General features: G+C 40.3%; 2 protein-coding genes across 2 annotated transcripts in view; both read right to left on the bottom strand.

Annotated features, from left to right (window-relative positions):
• Window positions 1–7,979, bottom strand: part of PLBD1 (phospholipase B domain containing 1) — a 37,261-nt gene extending 29,282 nt beyond the window's left edge. The window contains exons 1-2 of the mRNA XM_040555115.1: window positions 7,801–7,979; window positions 263–482 (exon numbers count right to left, since the gene is read on the bottom strand). Coding sequence (XP_040411049.1) covers window positions 263–482; window positions 7,801–7,879 — 299 coding nt within the window. The 5' untranslated portion in view covers window positions 7,880–7,979. The remainder of the gene's footprint in view (window positions 1–262; window positions 483–7,800) is intronic.
• A 3,030-nt stretch (window positions 7,980–11,009) lies between these two features.
• The window catches only part of GUCY2C (guanylate cyclase 2C), a 44,342-nt gene continuing 31,409 nt past the window's right edge, over window positions 11,010–23,942 (bottom strand). Inside the window, exons 19-27 of the mRNA XM_040544773.1 lie at window positions 21,181–21,269; window positions 19,381–19,472; window positions 17,763–17,921; window positions 15,594–15,786; window positions 15,090–15,264; window positions 14,066–14,164; window positions 13,414–13,508; window positions 12,697–12,773; window positions 11,010–11,547 (exon numbers count right to left, since the gene is read on the bottom strand). Coding sequence (XP_040400707.1) covers window positions 11,373–11,547; window positions 12,697–12,773; window positions 13,414–13,508; window positions 14,066–14,164; window positions 15,090–15,264; window positions 15,594–15,786; window positions 17,763–17,921; window positions 19,381–19,472; window positions 21,181–21,269 — 1,154 coding nt within the window. The 3' untranslated portion in view covers window positions 11,010–11,372. The remainder of the gene's footprint in view (window positions 11,548–12,696; window positions 12,774–13,413; window positions 13,509–14,065; window positions 14,165–15,089; window positions 15,265–15,593; window positions 15,787–17,762; window positions 17,922–19,380; window positions 19,473–21,180; window positions 21,270–23,942) is intronic.

Below are 23,942 nucleotides of genomic sequence, written 5' to 3'. Positions count from 1 at the left end.
TAATATAGATGCAGTACTCATCGTTCTCACAAAGGTGAGAAGAGAGCCTGCAGGATGAGAAGACAACACAAAGCAGAAACCACATCTTGATACTGTAAAGAAGATGCTATATTTCATACTTGTTGCTAATTAAAAGAACAGCACACAACCACAAAAGTGTATGGTTTAAATGGATAGGAATGAAGGGAAAGGAAAAACAAACAAACAGTCACAGAAATCCACTGGAAGTGTCATAAATTGAGTTGCTTCCTGAGGTACTTACGGAGCTGTGAGATAGCCTTCCAAAAAGCCAGCTGCATACATGATATCTTCATTGCTTAAGGTCTGATGGCCATAGCCTGCTCTGATCTCCAGAACTCCCCAACCTGTTGTCTGTATAGTGTTGTTGTAGAAGCCACAGGCATCTCCGCTCCTGTCCAGTATATTCCTGACCTGAAGTGTTTTTTGAGCTTTATTCCAGTACACAGTTGCGTAACGGATTTCTATGGCCAAGAAGAAAGAAGGCAAGGGAAACAAAAACAAAGACAAGGGAAATTAGTGTTACAATAAACCTGAAAAGCAACAAGTATTATAGGAACTTCAATTTACTTAGACACTGATGACTGTTACAGAGGACTACAGGGGTCGGAGAAGTAGTTGCAACAAGCTCGGAAGGTTTTACTTTAAGCCTGGTAGCTCTAACCCAGGTCTCAAAGATCCCAGGCAGATTTATTAAACAGCCATATGCAGATTTATACAATAAAACAGAATGGGTTGGTCTACCACCTTTTTGGAAGTCTCACTCACAGTCTTTGTAGACTGAGAACTAATAAAGTAGTTGCTGCAAAGCAAGATTAAAACAAGGGAAGAATGAGTAGATATTTCCTCTCCAATAGTGAAATGCTATGACAATATTTTGGCAATTTAAAAAAGTTAAATTTGGTAACTTTCCAACAGGTTTGATTCCACCATGGAAAGAAATACTGATGTTAACATACTGAGAAGTGGTATGAGAACCAACTAGAGTTTTACCAAAAAAGTTTACAGTTAAATATTCTCATGTTACTCTTTTGGACATTATCTACAACTCTTTAGTCTAAAGCTCCACCATAGCTGAGTCTTGACATAAAATTCAAAAAAGTATTTCCTTACCTGGCCCAGAAGAAACCCTATATGAATCTCACTGAAAGCAATTTTAAAAGATGGCATGCCTGATCAATTGCTAATGATTATAGCTACTGTTAACTTAATTTTCTACCTAAAGATTCAAAAGACAAGTTTGTTTTTGTTTTTAAACTTTCTGGGCAGCTGATCCTGGAGATAGTATTACCCAACAGGAGCACTAGAACTCAGTGGATCACAGACTGAAAGAGCAAAGCACCACAGGTATGCAACCCTTTCTAAGGCACACAATACCGATCACCCAACTGGAATAGAATCAATCTCAAGTGGTAAAGGAACAGAAAAGAAGGGCATTAGACTGCTTCAGAGTTCTACCTGGGCTGCTGTTTAGCAAACATTCTTAATTATTTGGGTTTTAATCCCAGTGAACTGAAGAATTAAGAGCAAGGTAAACAGCTTTCAGAAAAACCTCTAGTCATAGAATCACAGAATGCTTTGGGTTGGAAGGGACCTAACAGACCACCCAGTTCCACCCCCCCGCCATGGGCAGGGACACCTCCCACCAGACCAGGTTGGCCAAAGCCTCATCCAGCCTGGCCTTGAACACCTCCAAGGATGAGGCATCCACAGCTTCTCTGGGCAACCTGTGCCAGGGCCTCACCACCCTCATAGTGAAGAATTTCTTCCTTACATCTAACCTAAACCCACTCTCCTTTAGTTTAAAACCATTCCCCCCTTGTCCTATCACTGCACTCCCTGAGTCAAGTCCCTCCCCAGCTTTCCTGTAGGCGGCTTTTAGGTAGTAGAAGGCCACTGTAAGATCTCCCCAGGGCCTTCTCTTCTCCAGGCTTCTCTTCTCTCTCTCACCCCCTTCTATGAAGAAGAGTTCTTACATGAGTCTATTTAGAGATGAAGTCATCTCAGGGACTTGGAACACAGTGTTTAAAAACATGTTTTATTATCTGCCAGGTACTGAGTCTATTTAAAGGACGGAGACATGACAGACCTTAGAAATCTCTTCAAGCTGCTATAACCTCACTTTTCTGTTGTCTTCTTAACTATCTTTTAGTAATACATGAGGTAATCCCTGATTTAGTTTAAGTGTAAACATGGGAATTGCTCACCCTGAAAAATCCACAAAAAGAAGAGCAAGCTGGTGTGGTTTATCGCTGGAAACAGACAAAGGCCATCTTACAAAGCTAAAACTCACAAGAGCACAGAGGACAGGGAAAGTAAGTAAGGTCCTGTGAACAAGTGGTGCAAGAGGTCACAGCACAGAGCACAAAGAGGCTGTCCAGCAGTAAAGGGCAAAGCTGACTCCAAGCAAAGCAGCCCGCTGCATAGTAGAGAAAAGACAGGTTTTGCTCAGTACAGACACCTGAGGAACAGGTAATAAGAACAAGGACAAAACAGGGGAAGAGAAAGATGCTCTCCATAAGTGGGGAAGTATGCAAGCAGTTAAGAGGAATCAGGGCAGCTAGGTGTTTTTATTAGAGCCCACAGACTAGGTAGGCATGCCAAAGAAACCTTCTGCCTAAAGCAAAATAGCTGTTGCTTTCTTTAAAAAAAAAATAAAAAATACTGATGCCAGTGCAACACAGACTGAACAGAGACAGACGTACCCTGAACAGACGTACTGTAACATGGCAGGCTGTGTTTCTTTGTTTTATTCTCTGCCACAGCATGAAGATTCAGAGCTGTTTTCAGAAGGCAGAACAAACTTCAAAATTACCCTTGGAGTTTGCCCTGACCCTAAATTCTCTACACAAAGAATTTAAACTGCAGAAAATCAGGACTAGAAGGGGATGTGAGAGAAATGACAGCATGAAAATACATGATGATTTGCAACAAAGGCAGAGGCCTTTAGAGGAACAGCAATGAGGTATGTGCTGTAGATGTGGCAGGCACAAAAACAATGCTGGAAGACACCATCTTCCACTACTGATTTTTTTTTTTGTGGCAGCCACTCATCTGATTTCACTTCATTCATTTTTGTGTCAGTTTCTGACAATCTAACAGTCCTGGTCTAACATGTCAAAATACTTATATATGAAGTTGCTACATCTATTTAAATTAATATATATTTATATGAATTGTAACAATTACTATATGGTTATATAAGTTTTTATATTGCTACAGATGCAGTTAAAATTGCAAGCTTATAAATCTCTGTACACTCAAAACCAACTTCCACTACCGTGTAACTGAAGCATTTCCTATCACCCGGTCTGTCACAATTTTAATCTGTGTTCATCTAAACTAGCAGAACTACCTTTAGCAAGAAAACCATCCAGAACTGAAATACGTAGCAGAATACAGATATCTAAGAACCAACTGCATGTTTCCAAAAAAATCCCCTATGTCTCACAACATGAACCTTTATCTAGAATAATGCTGGCATTTTATATTTATTTTTGAAAGGTGATGCAGAGACCCTAACATTTCTTATCCCAGCAACTGTATTGGTAAGACCTTACATATGAACCAAATGCAATGTCTCCATGAATCCATGATAGAAGGATGATTTCTAGAAGATTTAGACTTCCCAGTGTGTAGCAGAGAACACTGACAAGTTTCAACCTATTTCCTGCTCTCAGGACTCTGAAGAGCAGAAATTACTGTGGTAATTTAGGGTAATTCCATACCTGTATTGCTCAGAAGGGTTAACCTGAGTAAAAAGCAGAAGCAGACACTATTTAGTGCAATGAATGACTCAAAGTCCCTGCGGACAGGGTAGGTCAGTGGAGTCACTCCTTCCCTCAGTGCAACTAGCAAGTCAGAACTGCTTAGCATTGGCAATGTACAGCTCCAGCACAGCCACCAGTGCGCTGCATGACACGGGATAGAAGTGATGAAGTGCAATGACAAAATAAGCCTGTAAATACATAAGTGTTCCTTCTCCTTCCCGCAGGCAGTAGGAAATGGGAAAAGCCTTTCCTGAAACCGGGGGGGTTGGAACAGGATGATCTTTGAAGTCCCTTTCAACCCAAACCATTCTACGATTCTGTATTTTTGCCAAACAGGGATCCAGAAATAGGACTACAGTTGGCAGAGTGCTGGAATTTCTTCAATACGTGAGAGGTATTTTGCAAAGATTATACCCTGAATAATGGGAAAGTGAAGTTTCAGGTGTGGTTAGGAAGTGGTGGTATCCTTGGCATTTCAAACTGAGAAACAAAACCTTTCTCTACCTTTTTGGCTCAATACAGGCATTGCCAAGTTTACGTTAAAAGCAGAGCTTATCTTTCGGTGGCAGATGCAGAATGGAAATACATACACACTTGACAGAACACTGAGAAAACAATTACTGAGTGAGAGGACAGAGACAAGATGAAACAAGGTGGAAGATGCTGTGAAGAGGACATGAAAGAGTAGCATCAACTTTCAGTGAAAGCACAAAATGGGCAGACAAAAAAGAAAAATGCAGCAAGATGGCCCAAATGCATTATTTGATGACTGTCACCTATACGTATTAAAATAAATTAAAACTACAAAAATAAATGTGACATGCCTTACGAACACCTATAACATCCTTTTGAAAATATGCAACAGATACTTTTCCTTATGGTTTTGCCAACTGTAAGTTGTTTTTAAAACATATCATACATCTAGACAGCCTATTTGACCTTGTAATTAGAGAAATTAACAGAACTCCCTTTTCCCTGAAAATAAAACAGCCACAAGGTTTGGGGATCAGAATTAATATTCATATCTTTCCTTACTTGGAGCAGTAAGTCCATTCACAAACAATGAAGGAAACACTGGGGACATTGTCAATCATTTCATGTATTTGAGGCTGCATTTAACAAGCTAAATTAAGTTAGAGTGAACAAGTGCAAGTGTCACCTAATAATAGGAAAATCACTGGATTCCTCAGCTTCTAATTTCTATTTCCATTTCACATGTTTATTTTTATCTCTGGCTTTTGAAAAGTGAAGCCTTTTTGTACAGGTATTAAGATGTACTTATTAGTTTCAACCTATACACTTTCCACTAACTAAGGAAGCGATCCTTCTTCTGTTTCACTGAGAAGTTTTGCACAACCCAGGAACACAATAACACTAGCGCAAAGTAGCACACCTCCCATTTTCAGCACAGCCTGTCCTACAGCTACTGTTCCGTTAGATGTTCATGTAAATGTTTCAGGTCAGCCAATAACAAGAAACACCTCATCTGATATTTCTGTTCAGTTTTGTAATTTGAGAGAATTTGTCCTATTTTCCCACCAAAATTTCAGAACCATCCTTCTGTTTAGAAAGGTTGTATACCTCTGAAGTACAGCTGCAATTTCACACCACAGTTATGACTGGAATCCATTACAAAATGAATGTTAAGTACTTCAGGACTTCTTCAGAGATTAGCTTAAACCACACAGGAACTTAACGTGAAACCCAGTAATTTTCAATTAAATAAGTAAATGCTTTCTTGTTCTGCTTGAATACAAAGCTATTTGCGTTTTCTATTCTACTAGCCTTAATTCATCCTATTTCCTCATTCTTTTCAAGTTTAAGTAATTTTTCAATTTGCCTCCAACAGGCCTGTTATTATTTGAAGCCTAATCCTGATTTGTACTTACATGAGAGAGAGAAGCAATATTCAAATAAGTGAACTGAGATGATTTAGGAGTTCGAACCTTGTATGACTTTCATGTTCACAAGGATACTTAATGGTAAAACCCAGCTGATACAGAAAGCTTGCCAAAAGAACTGTAGGTCCCCAGCGCACATCATGCACAGAGGAAACAAAAACAGTACTTTCACAAGTAGCTTCACTGATCTCTTAGTCCCTGAAGCGATTTTTACCAGAGAATATTCCCCATAAACAGTTTCCAAATTGTATAATGAAGAATCTCTTCAAGGAGTTCAAAATACTAAAGAACAATGAATAAAGGTGGGAGGGGAAATCAGAGATTGATAGTTCAATGCTGAAGGCCAAATTTATTCTATTGAATAGCCTAAAGGCATTTCTATTCGCTACTTCATAGTCTTCTACCTGTATCTTAATGATGTGAGGAATCGGTCAGGTATTAGCCGAAACTACTTCATATCTTATGTTTCCTTTTAATTCCTTTGCATGCTTCATGGTTGACCCTTCCTTCAGTCCTGCTGATGCAGTAATGAAAGTTTTTGCCAATTCAAGTAAGGTTTGAAAAGCAGGTCTCCAAGATGAGATAGGACTGCCCACAAAATGAGGTGCTTGTAATACTTTGGACATGTTTAACAAACTGCTACCTAATTTTCCCTTGTTCTGTGGCAATTATTAACAAGGAATTTCCGAGAAGACAAGCAGTGAATCCAGCCCTTAAGAGCTGCAGAATTCATTAAAAGCAGAAGAAGTGTGAGATATGCCACTGCTGAGATTTGCTCCCCAACAACCCTACTCTTGCAATCAATACCAGTGGTATCCGGAATTCTCCGCTGGGCATTGTGCTCTGAACGCTGCTGTCACCAACCTTTACTGATCTCCCAGAGGCAGCTTCGCTTTCATATATTCCACACTTGTTCAGCATTTCTTAAATTCCCTCCTTTAACAATTCCTCTCCACATCCTTTCAGGTGCTGGGTAACCCATTACATGTGCTTTGAAATTAGAAAAAAAACACTATCTTCATATATCCCTGCCACTTCTTTTCTAGCACAGTTACATACCATAGCATGTGTCCACAGCCGTAGTGTTTCTCAAAACTCAGGCAGAAACTCAATTTTTAAGCAAGAAGCCAAGATTCTATGGAAAACTGTGAAGATCAGCAACACATGCCATTATGCCATTTGCCAAACTCTGTCTGCACCCAAATTTGGCTCTGGACTGATAGGAGTTACAAGAATAAAGCTTGAAGATCAGGAGACAGAAAGGCTATGGCATTCCAAGGAAGCTCAGAATTGTTGTTAAAGTTTCAGTCATTAGATCAAGAAGTTTAATTGCAGCCTTATAACTTTGGCTTAATATATATATATTATGTAAATATGATTTTAAAAAACGGTGAGCATAAAAATAGCATGGAAGTGGTGTTTCTACCATAGAAAACAATGTCAGATTTTTAAAACTTAACCAGACACTGGCAAATTAATTACTGTAGTGGTAGCACAAGTCTCTCTGGTCGGAAAACACCAGCTCATGCCTAGGTACGAGTTCTGAAACTGACAAAACAAACTGCCGGCAGCCCCAGCCAGCACCAACCACATCCCAAGCGGCTCCCGTGCGTGCATCCCGCACCGCCACGGAGCACGGCTGCGAGCCAGAGGCTCTCTCCCACCCGTCGAGCTCACTTTATTTTCCCTCGCCCATTCCAGGACGAGGTTTTGGAAGCCCACGTGGGGAAGCCTGACACCTCGGAGGTGCCGCCGGCACGCCTGCCCCGGCCGGCAGAGGCTGGCCGTGCTCCAGCAGCCCCTGCCCATCGCCTGCAGCCCCCTCCCCGGCCCGCAGGCCGGGGGGAATCCCCCCCAGCCGCCTCGCACCTTCTTCTAAGGGGTCACAGAGTGTGTATGCGGGGGTCCCTTTCCCCCAAAACCAGCCCGGGAGGAGCCCGAGGCGGGGCGCGGAGCCCGGCGGCTCCCCCTGTTTCTCGCCGCGCTGCCCGCTCCGGAGTCTGGGCACAGCCCCGGGCCGGGCTCCGCTAGAGGGACAGCCCCCCCCCCGGCCGCCTGGCACCTCCAGGGCCCGGAGCAGCCCCACTGTCTCCCCGCCCGCCCCGTCTCACCTGCTCGGCCCCCCGCCGCCGCCCACAGGAGGACGAGCCCCCAGCAGCAGCAGCACACGCCGCCGCCGAGTCGGGCCATGCCGCCACCGCCCCGCGTCTCCTTTGGGCACCGGGAGGCGGCGGCGGGACTTTAAGAAGTTCCCTCGCCCAGGGCAGGTCCCGCCGCTGCCCCCGCCTCCTCCGGCGCCCGCCCCGGCGCCCCGTGCTGGGGGTGGCCCTGCCGGGACGAGGGCTGACCCCGGGCCGGTCGCCCCTTTCGGCTCCGGGCTGTGCCGTGGGGTCGCGCCTGGCACCGCGCTTCACGGCCGAGGTCTCGCCGCGGCGGCCTGGGGGCTGCGGAGGCCGTTGGGGCCGGGTCGGCCGCCTGCCTCCCACCCAGCCCCCCTGGCTTTGTTTCAGGCCCCGGAGGTTAGGTTCGGTGAGGGCCGAGGCCCGGCCTCGAGGGGCACCGGGCTTGCCCCGACGGGTTAACCTCCGGGGTTTGCTCCGATTAAGCCCCGGGAGTGAGGTGGTGTCTGTCAAACCACACACTTTACGAAGAGGAGAAGCAACTTTTGGCCTTCTTGGGCCGAACCACTGCGTATTTCTGACCAGAGGAAGGATCCAAATCCTTTCCGCGGGGTTTACAGCCATGGGCCACTCACTTCCCATGTGGTCGTTCGCTGCCCCGCTGGTTCAGATTGTTTCTGGAAACTTCCCCACTGTTATTCTACCACTGTTGTAAAGCAGCCCCTATTAGGACTTTGTATTCTGGTAATTGTTTAAGATAGTTAAAATTTGATACTGGTGGCCTGTAATAGCCTCACATTAGAGAGGTCACATGCCCAGCAGTTTGGGCCAAATAGCAACTCTTGGCCTCAAGCCCTGGATGAGAGCAGTACAACGCCACCGGCTCCAGGAACCATTCTATACCCATCACTGTTCAGGGTCACTTTTCTGTAAGAGACAAGGATAAAACTGAATTCCTTGGATAGGATTACAGCAGGAAAAAGAAAATATTTTTTTAAAAGGTTCTCCGTGTACAAGGGGTAAACATTGCTGGAAACTGGCAGCACATGTGAACTAGGATAAAAAGCACAAATATACAATGCTAAAACAAGAGGTGTGTACAGATGTATGAGAAAAATGAGATGGAGACAAGGGGGGAGTCTGACCAAAGCTACAAATCTCTTGATGTGTATTTAGAAAAATTCACTTCCAACTGCTCCCAGCCCAGGGACTCACAGATTGATTTGTGAGGTAAGTTCAAATGAGCAGGTGTTGATGCAGCCAAAATCCTTTCCACTTGGAGAGCAAAATTACATCTCAGGCAAGATTTTTTGATATAATGTTTCACTGCTTAAAAAAAAAAAAAAAAAAAAAAAAAAAGGAACGACTGTGACTTTGGTGACAGATTTCTAATGAAGAGGGCACTTGGATCTAACATTTAATATCAAGGTGCAATAATACGACATTGAATATGAGACAGATTCAAAGCAGAAACCAGGTGCAAACTTTTAAAGAGGGTAGTAAAAAATGATTTTGTTGTGATGTATGGGTGACAGAAATGTACAGGGACGAAAGCAAGTAGAAAACAACCATGTTGGAAAATGGGTTGATCAACTCAGTGTTAAAGTTATTATTTATCTTCAAGGAATTATATGAAATTTATAATTTGAAGCATGCAGGAAAGAAGGGCTGCTGAAAACTAACTACTGTCCAAATTTATTGTTGCTGTGTCAGCAGCCATTTGCTGAATAATTTTTATCTCTGGAGTGTCAAGGATGGAACCCATACAACTCCTCTTTAAAAACAGACTTAAGTCACTTCAAAGAACAAAGCAACTTTGCTTAATGTAGTAGGAGCGGGCTTCCTCAGGCTCTAGAAGTCCAACACTTGTCACTGCCATTATAGCTACGTTTGCTGAGTGTATCAGATACAGCAACCAGAATAGTCCAGTGATGCCAAGTATCGCTGCAGAGCAGTAGTCACACCAAAGAATGCAGACATGGAGACGAAGCTTGTTGATTGGCAGCTTGGGCCAGGAAACAGCAGACGTGCTGACTTCATGCTTTGCTACTGTACTGGTACTCTTTTCAGTACATATCAGTTTTAGAATACCAGTCATTTTTTCTATCCTCATCCCAGTGAATGCTTCCATTATGACACAGACAGGAGCAGTAATGGTATGTTATTAGTGCCAGCCGAAGTTTAAGATTGCTTACATAAAATCTGAAACCTGTAGCTGTTGGTTACATGCTGTCTGCTATTTCATTCTCCTGCTATTTCTGGAATTTACATTCATCAGGCAGTATTAAGAGCCCTACAGCATAACCTGGTTGAATTTTATAACATGTGTATGTACACTTATGTTGTTTTGTTGGGTTTTATTTTTGGAGTGTTTTAATTTTGTGTGTGTTTGCCCAAAGTCAATTTAAGTCAACAAAGGAAAAACACAAGCAACTAGCTTGCTCTTTTTTGACTATTTTAAGATTGTTTACTTGGACAAAAATGCTGTTCAAAACCATAGCAGAATGATTTGGGGACAAATTATGCAGCAAAGTTTATAGTTTGAATATTGACCAGTGTTTGACAACTGTGAAAGAAGTAATTCTGCTTTGAAAGCCACCAGTACACAAAAGCCTTTTGCAAAAATTTTGCTCACTAGTTGTTATTTATTCATGTGAATGCTGGTTTTCTTTTACATGTGTCTGCTGTTCTTTAGTTGCTTTTTAAATCTGATTATTAATATAAATGCCATGGTGTGAGGTAATGAGCGAGTCATCTCAGTAAAATGTGAGTTCTGCCTGGTCATGAAACTTCATCCAAAAGTTGAATTGAAAGTTTCTGAGGTTTAAAAAATACAGATAAGTTTATTTTCTTCATTTCTGTTGCACTTCTGGTTTGAGGGCAAAAGCAGAAGTGGAGGGAAGATATGAAAGAGTCTGTTTTTGCAAGATTTCGAGTTTCATTTTGCAGGCCCAAGACATTCAGATAAACTTTAGAAACCATACAAATTCTGGACTTATCTTCCAAGGTGAATAATGCAAATGCTATCTCCTGAGCAAAGACAACTCAGTTAAACAAAATATGGGAGGCACAGGGGAAAACTGCAGAAGAAGCAAAAAGGCAAATATCCAGGACTTACATATGATATATTTAATGTTATTTTCAAATATATTACAGCAAATCTTTCTTCAAATAAAAATGACAAATTAAATACAACATTTAAAAATCATGACAAATTAAGACTTTGCTATGAATATTTTCAGAAGTGGATTATTGAACAGGCTATCACATTTAAAACACAAACCAGAACAAATAAGCTATCTTCAGGACTTGTGTAAGTATTTTCATTTCTCTCAACTCAGACTGCATGTGTCCTTCTTGAGTCATCTGACAATTTGGACATCACAGTGAAGAGAGGTTTGACGTGCTGCTAGATGTACTTTGAGTGGTAGAAAGGATGCCTGAAAAGGTATTTTCTTTCCCCTCCAGCTGAGAATACAAGCTGAGAATATAAGCCTCCAGCCTTTACGTGAAGTACTCAAGAGAGTTGCTGCAGCTTTTTGAGTCATGCTACATGTCCAGTTTTAAATATATGTCATAGAATTCTCTGTGCTGGCCAGTTGAAGGTATTCCAGGGTACCTGTTCGGTAGCTTGCTACCCGTGAGATTGGCTGTGTCTTGAACCCTTCCGTTTCTCTTTTCTGAAGAATATTGGTTATCATCTCAGCTAAGTCATCTTTTAACCGCTGCTGATTCTCCCTGAAAGCAAGAGGATGAAAAAAAAGTCACTGATTCACATGTTTTTAGTGGTCCTCGGATCTCAAGTGTTTTTCAAACATTTCTACCCCACTTTTATCTTCATGTCATTCAAACACTACTGATACAAAGTGTAGGCAGAACTAAATCCAGGTTTTGGATTTGGGAATATAACTCAGGAATTACATGTAATTTTTCCAGATAATATGGGTTACAGTCTTTGCAGAGGAGATTTGTGGCAGTGTCATTATCTTAAAGTGTTGCAATGTCAATAAAAATCCAGATAGTATAGATTACTGTCTTTGCATGAAAAGGAAAACATAAATTAAATTCACTCCCAATCAAAGTAGATTCTATTTCTCAACACCATTATTGGTACCAGCACTTCCACTATTCAATTTCAGGTGGTCTTCGGTAACAGAGTTGCCATGTTTTCATAAATTTCTGCAGTGTGCCTGGCTTTTACTTGAATACTCTGCATATGAGAATATTAAGGGGCAATTTTATGAGTCATAGCCTATATGAGGAAGTGAAAACAAAAACATTACTGAGTGCAGTGATCCAGCTCAAGAGGTATTTTTTTCAGCAGTTGAATTCCAGAAGAACTGACAATTCAATAATTCTGATAGTCTCAACTAATCATCATCAACTTCGTCTGCCCCTTCTAGCAGAATACTGCTCAAAGTCCTGCATGTTTCATTCCATCTGCAGATTCCCCCACAAGACTCACAGGCATAACATGGTACTACAGAGAGCTGCACATTTTAGTTGCAGGTATCCTCTAACTGTAGTGTCACATGCAGATTGTATTAAGACTAAAGTTTGGGGGAATATGTGTCATTTTTCTGTCCATCTCCTGCACTTACCACATCAGCAACTTGTCCTGAAAGTCTTATTTTCCTTCCAAGAAAACGAACCTGTTACGCACTTACACATACAAATAACCTGCAGCGCATGCATAGTCCCAGAGCTAATACTGTCATGAATATTTACATGTTTATAAGCACATATAATGTTAAGCCTTCTAACTACTGAAGGCTAGCTGAGTGTTATTAAAAACAAAAAACAACAAGTGCCAGGGAAGAACAGTTAAGCCTAAAGTGCAACGGCTGGGAATTTCTTTTTCCTTGTCACATATAAGGACCATCTTACACAGAAGGAGGTGTTGGGAGATTATATTCCTTGTCCTCGGTACCCGTCAACCAGTAGGTAATCTCAGTTCCTCTGCCCTAAATAGGTATGACAAAGAAGAGAAAGCACAATTTAGGGATTAGACCGCAATTTCCTGTAGTTCATTTACTTAAATAATTCTGTATTGCACATTGTTGTGTTTGCCTTTGCTTGTTTTCAGTAAGTGATGCTCACAGCAAAGGATTAAAAATTAGATGTAGGAAGAAGAATAATGGGTGAGATGCAGCTGCACACTCACTCCCCAGTTCCATGACCTGAAACCATGGGAGAGGTGAGCTGTGCTATCTTCCATTAGCTCCCAAGTACACATATCTGCCTGGTTACATAGACTGAAATAAATAGATAGGTGGGCAGTCAGATATCAGAGCAAGAGCAAATTAGCAATAGATTCAGCTTATTTTCCACGAGACTGATTCACTGTTACTATCACTCTGTAATTCTCTAATATAAATAGTATGTTTCATTTATTCTCCACAACTTGACATTACTTTATTTACAAGTTGGGCAGCTCTTCATTGCTTGCATTGTCTCTACAGAATTGTCTTCAACAAATGGAGATTATGATACCAATTGATCTGTAACACTTGTTCCCCCAGCTGTTAAGTAGCAGGGGACTCTCAGCTGTATAATACTTTTATACCGTTCCTCTTCTCTGTGCATGCATACAGTAAAGGTTACCTTCAAGTATGTTTCTCCTCTCATTTCATACTGGAATCGGCAGTCTGTTCTTTTCAGGATGGCAACTGTGGAACCACTTACATGTATCCTTAAAGCTAAAAATTAAATAGACAATGAAAGTTCGACCTGAAAATGTAATCTCTAGTGTTTAGATACCAAAAGGGAAAAGAATAATTGGGAGGTATCCTATAAAGGGAATAGTTTGTGAAGACACTGGGCAGAAGGAAGACAAACTGGCTCTTGGCACAGTTCCCTAATGGCATAGTTGAAGAAGAAGTTGCTTCAACTTAACATATGCAGTTGCCATATTTACACAACAAAGCTGTAGTACAATTCTAGGTTGAACTAAAATCCAAAATTCATAGTAGAATTAAATCCTAAACACATCAGTAGCATATCTTCCAGAGGAACTCAGACAGCAAAAACCAGCCTATGTACTCCCTGTTACCAGGGCTGGAACAGGAACAAGGAGCAATTCTTCATTGCTCAACAGGACAGTGAAACAATTGGTAATCAGAACAAATAGGGCTTCATCTTTAAAACATCTGTGAGCTGATAACAAATTGTTCTGAGCTGAAAACAGACACTTCAGTCACAAATTAACCAATAGCCTTTGGTCCTGTTACCCCGACAGATAAACCTAAATCCTTACGCAAGCCAGTGGATTCCATCCGTGAAGCTGTATTCACAGTATCTCCAAACAAGCAGTAACGAGGCATTTTTATTCCTACCACACCAGCTGCACATGGACCTAGGAAAGGGATGCAGAGAATAAAAAAAGGTTGGTCAAGATACTATTTACTTGAAAGCTGTCTCTCCCTTTTGCAAAGCACTGCTGGAGCAATGTGTTCCTCACCGATGGAATGCTCTCTACCACTAAAGTATCTCACCATCTCCCATTCCACTTCAAACCCAGCCTAGCTCTTTTCAGCTTGCAGAATCCAGTAAGAACATAAGGCGAATGCTGCTGCACAGTATTAATTGTATTTAAACACAATTTCTGTGCAGGAAAAAATACAGATACTTTTGGAAGCAAGAGGAAAAGAGAATAAGCATTATTACAGAGGGGATTCATATTGGTGCCTCAAGGGGTATCCTAGTGCCTCAGTTGCTTTCGCTGATATGTTCCGCCCCTGGCAGCTGGTGTTCATGTTATTGTTGAAAGAAGCAAAAATGAAAAGATATATTTTCCCAAAGTCCTTGGGCTTGTTGAGCTATCTGCAGTTGCCCTTTGAGAAAAAAATATTTTATGGATTAATTAAAACACAAATTCCCACGTGGACTCAGTCAGAACTTCTGTCTCCAGAATCATAAGACATGGGCCTGTGTTTTGTGGCCAGACAAGCATATCTGGCCATGTCTGACCTCCGCTTTGGTCAGGGAGGAACAATCTTCAAAGGCTTACAATTGACTTAATCAAACCAAGAACAATGGCAGTTGCTCTTACTAGCTACTGATTCAAAGTATAAATGAATAGATATTGCACTGTAGGGGAGCAAACTAGTGGCTTATTTATTTCTGCTACTCTTCCCCCAGGAACATTGTTTTCAATGTGATTCGTCACAAGGAGAGCAGTTGTTTATGATGTGCTACCACATCTTCCATGGATATCTATTCTATTAAGTTCAAAAAGAAGGAGACTACATTGTCACTATTGAGCTAGCATCACTGCGTACCAGAGTGAATTCCAATGCGAATCCAAACAGGCAGACCAGGCAGATGTCGCAGCTCAAAGGATCCCATGAAGCTAAGGATGTCCAGAGCCATCATGGAGATGTCAACTGCATGACGGTTGCCATTTCTCTTTGGTAAACCACTCACCACCATGTAAGCGTCACCAATGGTCTCTACCTGTGGAAACACGATTAGAAGTCACAACCTGCAGACGTAGCAAAATACATACTTAGTTGAGAGCAGAAAGTTTTTATCAGATCCTCTTGTTCGTGATTGAACAGGTCTTCCTTAGCCAGCAGGATTGTTTAGTTTAAGGTAGCTGACACCTTTTTGGTATATGAATGCTTATAACTGTACACAGCATTTCAGTTAAGGAATTTGCGACCAGCTGGTATATAAAGTTTGCTATAAGCTGGCACACAAGCATACTGAAATGGGGTAATCTTGGCCTATTTGATTTCTGTGTCCTCTGGTTGTTAGCTGAGCAAAAGTGAGGAGCTAATCACCTTGTAAACATCATGATGGTCAAGAATGTGGTCAAAGTTCTTGTAGATATCATTCAGCATATCTACCACCTCCATAGGGGTGCTGTATTTGCAGAGTGTGGTGAAGCCAACAATGTCACTGAAGTAGATAGTGACTTCTTCAAATAGCTCTGGCTCTACCAGACCAGTCTCCTTCAAAGATTTTACTACTGGCCTGCGGAAATAGAGAAGGCAGGAAGACAGATGAATAGTCTGTGTTTAACATTAAAGGTATTTTCTCATGCAATTCAACCACATCATAGCTTTCTGGGTAGGAAACATCAAATAGCATGCTGAAAACTTCCACTGTAATAGCATTTTAGATATCCATAATGCCTTTCAGCCAGGGACCTCAAAGCACTTACTAATATTAGTTAATTACAAAATCCAAATGTGCTAAGATCATAGAGATGAGGATACTGAGACACAAGCAACTGAGCTTCTTGGCTAAGTTCAGAAATTAGGAAGTTGTGTCAAATTTAAAACCAAAATTCAGAAACTGTGGACTTGTAGCCCCACATTCTACCTGCACTTTTGTTCCCAATAAGTAAGAAGACATCTTTTTTTCTGTTTCCCCCAATGTAGAAGTAATTGCATCCTGATAATTACATCAACTCATCCTGATTTCAGACGAGATATCATAGTCTGATAATTTTGTGGAACAAAAATTCAATACCATGACAGTCAATATCTATTCAGAGGGACTTGTATTTTCTTGCATTTCTAACTCCAGGAAAATACTTGTTCCTACTGAGATATTAAAAGACAATAACTGAAAGAGACCCATAAAATATAGGTATTGCACAATGCTGTATTTCATGTACAATAAAGATTGTAATAGAGTGGTGGGAACAACAAAGAGTGGAAGGAAACACGGGTTCCTTGTCTCTCAGCTTGCACAGACAAATCATTTCAAATTTTCCCCAAAACCGGATTGAACAGACACTGGCTTTTCAAATGAGTGACAAAATCAATACACTCACTAGATAAATATCCTTGAAACAAGCAATGAAGTACCATGACAGTTTTAGTATTCTTAATGTATGCTATACCAAAATTACTGGGATTACCAATATTACAATATCAATAATACTTGTCCTATACCATACTTACAATGATGAACTTACAATAATTATGTAAAATTAAGAGTTTTCAATATTTCAAAATACTGCCAAGTTGTTGAACAAATCAATACACTGATAAAACGAGAAGGACTCATTTAGTCATTCTTACTCAAAAAAAAACCAAAAAAAAACCTTCTTCAGTGTCAGTAATATTCAAGTAGGACATGTAATTTTATGGGTTAGGGTGGTACACACAAGCGTGAAGGTGTTCATCTGTTGTGATAAAATGTTAGCAAAACATATCTGACACTATTAACCTTAAGAAGAAATGAATAAAGATGTCCTCACCACAGTTTCATCCTTTCCTAGGCAAATACATTTTATGGATGAACAATGATACTTTACGCTGGCTTCCTAACTGAGATGCTGAGATGTTTTTCTTCCTTGGCTTAGATCATTACACTGTAATTGTACATCAGATCAAGTTTATCTGAGCTCCTACTTTCTTTCTTTCTTTCTGTCTTTCTTTTCTTTCTTTCTGTCTTTCTTTTTCTTTCTTTCTTTCTTTCTTTCTCTTTCTTTCTTTCTTTTTCTTTCTTTCTTTCTTTCTTTCTTTCTTTCTTTCTTTCTTTCTTTTTCTTTCTTTCTTTTTTATTTTATTTTAATTAAGGCATCAATTCAGTAAATCTTTTTAAATCTAAGCACATGCTGAATGGAATTGGAGCCTCAGGCAGGGAGGTTGCCAAGCTATGCTCCAATGACCTATATGGGAAATCAGACCAGGAAGCAAAGTCTATAGAAAGCCTGTGATTCTGTCCAAGCAAAGAAAGCCACGTTTTTCCTGTAGCTGTGCACTGTCCTCAAATGAGCAGCACAGAGAGACAGAAGAGGTACTGTGAGAATTGATGGCAACTCCTAAATTTGGCATTTTGTCTGTAAGGTGGGAAGAATTAGGACAGAGGAAGTAGCATTTCATTCTCTAAATTGAAGAAATATAAGATTAATATTAATCCAACCCTCACTCTCCAATAATCAGGTGATATATGTAAATAAAATGCCAGTGAAAATCCTGCTGGCCAATACTAACCTTGGAAGTAACATGAAATTAAGCCTGTCCGCTCTGTCTCGCTCTGCTTTGTATAGCTCTGTCCTCTCCTCCACGAGGTGCTCCAGGTTCCGGGAATACATCTGTAGACGCCGGATCAGGGTATCCATGTAGCTTTCATTGGTCTGGCCATGGTAGTTACTGGGAATAACAGAAATGCACAGGAGCCAACAAGAAAGGATGATGGAAGTATATGGTTGAGGAAGGCAAGAAATGAGCAGTAGAAAACTTCTCCAGTGTTTAACTTCCATGTGGTCAGAATGCAAAGTGCTTTAAGTACATCATTCTTTTTCTTGCTTGGAGAGCTTATGTTTATGAATCGAAAGTCTGTGGTCCATGCTTGTCACTGCTGCTAATTCTTAAAGCACCTTCAAATCACTTCACCCTGCTAATATTGTCAAGTCCAGGTTATCCTGGGTAATCCATGAACATTGATTTGTAAAAAGTAACTAGCAAGTTCAGATCCCCAAGAGGAAGCTAAAGAAGATGGGTAGAAAACTGCATGTAACATTTAAATGGGGACTTTAGCCAGAAGAATTAAGACAATTTTGGGGTAACTCTGTAGAAGACAAAACAATTCAATGGAACAATTAGTAGCCCATAGGTTAGTGTTGCTCACAAGATTTTGCAGACTCCAGCCAGAAGCTTAAGCTTAAACTGGAAGCAGAGGTATGGTAATATGAGCTACTCATAACCCCTGTTTGTCTGAGTAGTCTGAAAGTAGATGGAGCCAGACTGGAAGATTCAGATTAGTGCTCTGTCTAACTGGACTTTAAAGCCACTCTTACTTTAGATAAATCTTTATGTCAGGGACACACTATCATGCATGACCCTTCATGAGGAGGACACCTTGTTCTCCCCATGTAAAATAACACAGTGTGATTACTGTTAGCGTTGGTTAATATGGAGAACTTCAAAAACTGGGGAGTAATTTCCCAAGAGAAGTGATTAAAATCTCACTGTTTGAACATCTAAATAATCAATTCAGACTAAACTCTTAGGAACAATGCAACAGTGGCCAGGTGAAAGGTCTGTATAACTTCATAGGGTTTATTCAGGTATGGCCCTTATTATCCCACAACTTTATACCTACAAAACCCTGTAATTAACTCTTCTAATGAGGTACAACCCAACACTTTTAGTCAGCTTAATTTGGGACCATCCGAACTCATTTATGGCACAACCCAGCTCATCCAAACTTTCTAATCATCATCCAAACATTTATGCGCCTTCGTTTCCCGAAACTTGGACAACATGACTCACTATGCAACTCTTGACTAGAGACAGGGGGTGAATTACTTGAATGGCTTGAATCTCTAATTATCCAGCTTGCAACTTTCACAATGTACCAATTTGAGGTATGGCGATCATCTCACCCTCACTCAGCTAATACATGCATAGATGCACATGTACACACATGTACATATGCATATGCATGTGTTCTCCTAATTTTCTGGCAAGGAGTAAGTCTAAGTGAAGACATTCATTTTTTCTACTGATTGAACTATATTCGCATCAGCTTACACACTTAAAAATACAAGCTTTCTAACACCCAGAAGGAGTTTGGAGCATCTTGAAAAATGGAGCCTCTGATGCTCACCTGAATATTTTAGCCAGAATACTCTCAATTTTCTTAAAGTCAGGTCTTTTCTCTGGATCTTCTTCCCAGCAGCTCTTGACTAGTGTATATACCTTCAAACAAAAATTTAAGGAAAGTCCAACTGAGTAGTGGGTATACAAGGATAATGGTGCTAAACAGCACTAGATCATTAGGGAATTTCCAGTTACTCTTGACTAGCAACATATTGAAATGTGTGACTAACTATTATGAATCTATGAGTGGGACATCTTAAACTTATGTAGGCATCTTAAACTTAACTCTGTAGTGGCTAGTGACATGCTCTTCACTTGAATTTTCAATACATAAATGAAAGGCAAATAAATGGATCCTGTCTTGCAACTCGTGCCAGGTATGGTTACTGACATGGAGGTAAATGCTGTGGTAATTATATCTCCAATACCCTGAGTTTGGGATTTTTCTGAAACTGGTGATTCAGCCAAAAATTATGGGGTTCATCTACTGAATATGTTGATGTCTGCATCTGCACCTGAGCAAGAAGCCTTAGGGGCAATATAACCTATGGGAAGAGGTACATTTGAGGTGTGATTCATCCCATATTAAAGCTATCCAGAAGAGGTCAGAAGAGTGGCACCATGTAAGTATCCATTTCTTTTCAGAGACTATGGAGTAAACAGATCAAATACAGATATGTGCATTGCAGACTTCTAAAGCTACTTGAGGTAAATCCCACTCGTAATTTTGTTGTTTAAAAGCTAGATGCCTATGAATACCATAGTCACCCTAGGTAATATTTGTAATCAGTAGAGAGAAAGGCAACTTGGTCTAAAAATATACAATAGGTCCAAGTAGTCATCTGGATGAGTGTTCTCTCTATCAAATGTAAAAGAGACCTGTGGTGACTAGGTCAGATTGAGATAAACAGCCCTTAGATGTCTAAAGATAGGTGAGATGAATCCTCTGTGAAATGTGTTGTACTGCCACCAGTTTCCATGAGATATTATCCCTTGTGATCCTCATGCATTATTTAAAGTCCATATATCATTCTAGCACTCTGGAATAATACCAGATTTCAAAAGACACACCACTGTAATATAAAGATAAGTAAGCAGTACTACTACTTGAGAGCACTTTCAAAAGATAATGATAGTCCTTCCCTGAATTATTGCAACACAATGTATTTGTGAGTATATCAGAAAGCTGATCCATCCTGGATCCTTTCATATGCAGGTCAGACTGCTGCTTTCCCACACACAGTTACACAACCCTCACAATATGATGATAAGCAATGTTTCATATATCAATATAACACTCTCCTTATGGTATAGCAGTATAACACTCTCCTTATCGTATAGCTAGCTGTTCATAGCCCTAAGACTGTGCTAAACTAAATAAATACATGTTCCCTTTTTATTTTAAGGCCTCCTTTTACTCAACCAAACTCCATGTAGTTCTTAGGGAATTCCAGAAAGAGAGGTGGGAACACTGTCTGATACATTTGCTTTTTTTCAAGATAACCAACCTAATGAAATGTGCAAATTCATAAGGGATCTAATTTTAACACATGTATTAGTTGTTAAACCACCACTAGGAGAAAACTAAAGAGATGCTGAAGAGAATACACTAAAGAAGGATGAAAAAATGTTCACGAGTTGTGTTTCATTTCACTGGTAACAATTGTAGAATACTGTTTCTTCCCATGAGGTTAAGGCATTTGGCATAAAATGTGCATAGCTTTCATCCTCCCATGATCATGAGCACTAGTTTGGCCAGGACTTCTATCCTTCACCCAGAAAATGGCTTAGTTAATTATTAGCTTACTTCCATCTCTTTTTCTCCCACTGTTTCTAAGGCAAGGTCTGGTCGGAAGGGCTTCACTCCTTTGCCGCTCTCCACTCTGTAAAGTTTCTCTAAAGCAAGGAAAAAGATGCAAAGTTTTAATCAAAAAAAAAAAAAAGAACATTCCTTGTGGATAGTGTCCTATGATGTGTTGCAAGTCACTGTTCAAACAGAAACCTTGAAGACAGTTCCTTTCTCTTTGATGTGAATTTCAGCTCTGAAGCTTTTCTAAACAAATGGCACAAGATCAAAACAGGTTGGCTTGAAGGCCCCTGTAAGCAAAATGAATAGGAGTGTACGTGAGTATTTATTGGTCACGGTAGACATGGTTATGGCATCTTCCCAAATGAACGTTAGGCATTATTAATGTGCCTCTCAGCATAAAGTATAGCAGTAATAAAAAACAAAGCTAGGAGCCCACTAGAATATTGCAACTTGATCAAAAGTGTGGAGAACCACAATTCTCGTCAGATCAGTTCAAGTCATCCTCTGGATGCTCAGCTTCCTTAAAACTAGGATATTAATATTTATGGTATAAAAACATTGCAGTTGTTAGCTGTTTTGTACTCATATTCATGAAATCCATTCTATGAAAGTTATCTGGATTCTGAACACATCAGAATGCAGGTTGCATTTGCAGAGCAATTTAAGCACAGTGACTGAGAACTAAAGCAGAAAATTTCTCTCTCTCCCTCGCCTCCAGACCTCCAGAGTTCCAGAGGAAGGGAGTACAAAAAGGGAAGCACTTTTTGACCTCTAGGGAAGAGAGAGAAACTGCAAGTGTGAAACACATGTATTAATAATGTCTGATTACGTTTGGGAGACAGTTTTGCCAAAGAAAGCATATAATGATGTGAGGAAGGTTTGTAATCGTGATGGTATGTCTAGAGTAGCTAAGGATGCCTAAGCATGCTCAGTGTGCACGATCACCCTAAAAAGATGCAGTAGGTTCCAGCTTTGCGGTACAGAAGTTACAGACTAGAGAAGGAGTAGGAGACTTTACGAGTCTCCAAAAGGGGAAAGAAGTCTCCTGTGGACTAAGAGACAGAAGAACCTCTGTAAGCCTCATGTATGCAAGAAGAATGTGTTAAATTTCCATGCTGCACATACACCTGAGAGAGGAAGTAACAACAACTATTAGCAACACTGCAATTAGCCAGTGGCAGAAAGTAGTGGAGCAATGAGGCAGCTTGAGTTGAGTGTCGGTACATGACAAGATTTCAGTCTTGAACAGTGAATGAGGTGTTTCTGCAGAAGAGTGGAGCAACAGCTGGTCTAACAGCTGTCTCACAAAGCCGTCAGTGAAGAGGACTATGACCTAGTTACTTCTACACATTATAAATCCCGTTTTGTATCCTCATCCTCTTTGTGGGACTTCTTTTCACTCATTAATAAAAATAGTATTATATGTTAAGTTGATCAATACATATTTGCAGATTGAGAGAATTTGCTGAGTACCTGAAAATTGGGTTTAATTTTCCTATTTGTAGATGGAGGCTAGGTACAGAGTTTTTAAACAACTTAAAATTCAAACAGTCTTTGCTGCTGCCAGTGAAGTCCTGCAGAAGTGGTTGTATCAGTTGTCCCAAGTTATCAATATCATGTCTTCTAACTTGCAGAGATTAATTTCTGATAGCCTTTCTGATTTGTTCTGATAGACTTTCTGCAGGAGACTTAATAACAAATGAATCTAACGTGCAACGGGGACGTTTCCTTACCTATTACCATTGACTCTGATTTGGTATTCTTCCCGTCTTTTTATCTTGGATATTTGAAAATTAATGGTCGTCCTAAGCCTGAGCTACTCTCTTCCAAGGATAGATGATGCCATAAACACATTTCAGAGATATTTGAGTAAGTATGGTCTACCCTCTTGCTGCTTTGTCTTGGCTAATGAATTAATCCAGACTTTTAAATGAGTAGCCACTTCAGAAATATCTAATAAGTCATTCCTTTCTGTTACATGAAATCTGATGAACTACGTAAACCATGCTGAACATATTTACTCAAATTGCAGAATCAAAACCCATGAATAATATAAGAAGCTATTAGAACAGCAATAGATAGCTTAGACATCCACTAATGATTTTAAGAAAAAAGCTTCAGGGAGAAAAACAATCTTCTTACCCAATGGAAAACTTAATATTTTCACTGAAGTTTGGAAACTAGTTGTTGTATTTTTTTTTTCAAGTTACCCTGAATCCAGACTCAACACAGGACTTACTGGGTTTTAGGCCCAGAAGGTTTACTGCTATCTTACTAAACATGTTGATATGTGTGACCATCTCTAGCGGCAGACAGCCTGCACCTAGAAGTGCTAAAAATACTTTCAGCTGGACGGATTAAATTAATGCTATTTGAATAGGACAGTTTTTCTAAAATGACAAGACAGTGTCAAGACACAGGTCAAAGTTAAAACAAGGAATGAGATTGTGACTATGACAGCCATGGTCAGACAAAGACCATTGTGGTTGCCACCACATCTCAGAACCACAGTGCCTGAGGCTAACACAGAGTGTAACTGCTCAGAAAACAGTTAAAAGAATGCAGTTTGCTCTGGATTTGCTTTGCAAGTCAAAATCAGGAAGGAAGAGCATTAGTCTTTCCTTTCTCCATCTATTTTGGGGATGTCTGTAAAATCCTTGCATTCGTGAGGATTGTGGCAGCCTCTTCTCAAAGATAAGGAGTAGAAGGACTTCTCTTTTCTCTGTGCTGTTTTATTCATATGCAGTTCAGGAGACCAT

This window comes from Cygnus olor, chromosome 1 (genome assembly GCF_009769625.2).
Source record: "Cygnus olor isolate bCygOlo1 chromosome 1, bCygOlo1.pri.v2, whole genome shotgun sequence".
In the NCBI taxonomy this organism is placed as follows: domain Eukaryota; kingdom Metazoa; phylum Chordata; class Aves; order Anseriformes; family Anatidae; genus Cygnus; species Cygnus olor.
This window is presented reverse-complemented; position numbering and strand designations above follow the sequence as displayed.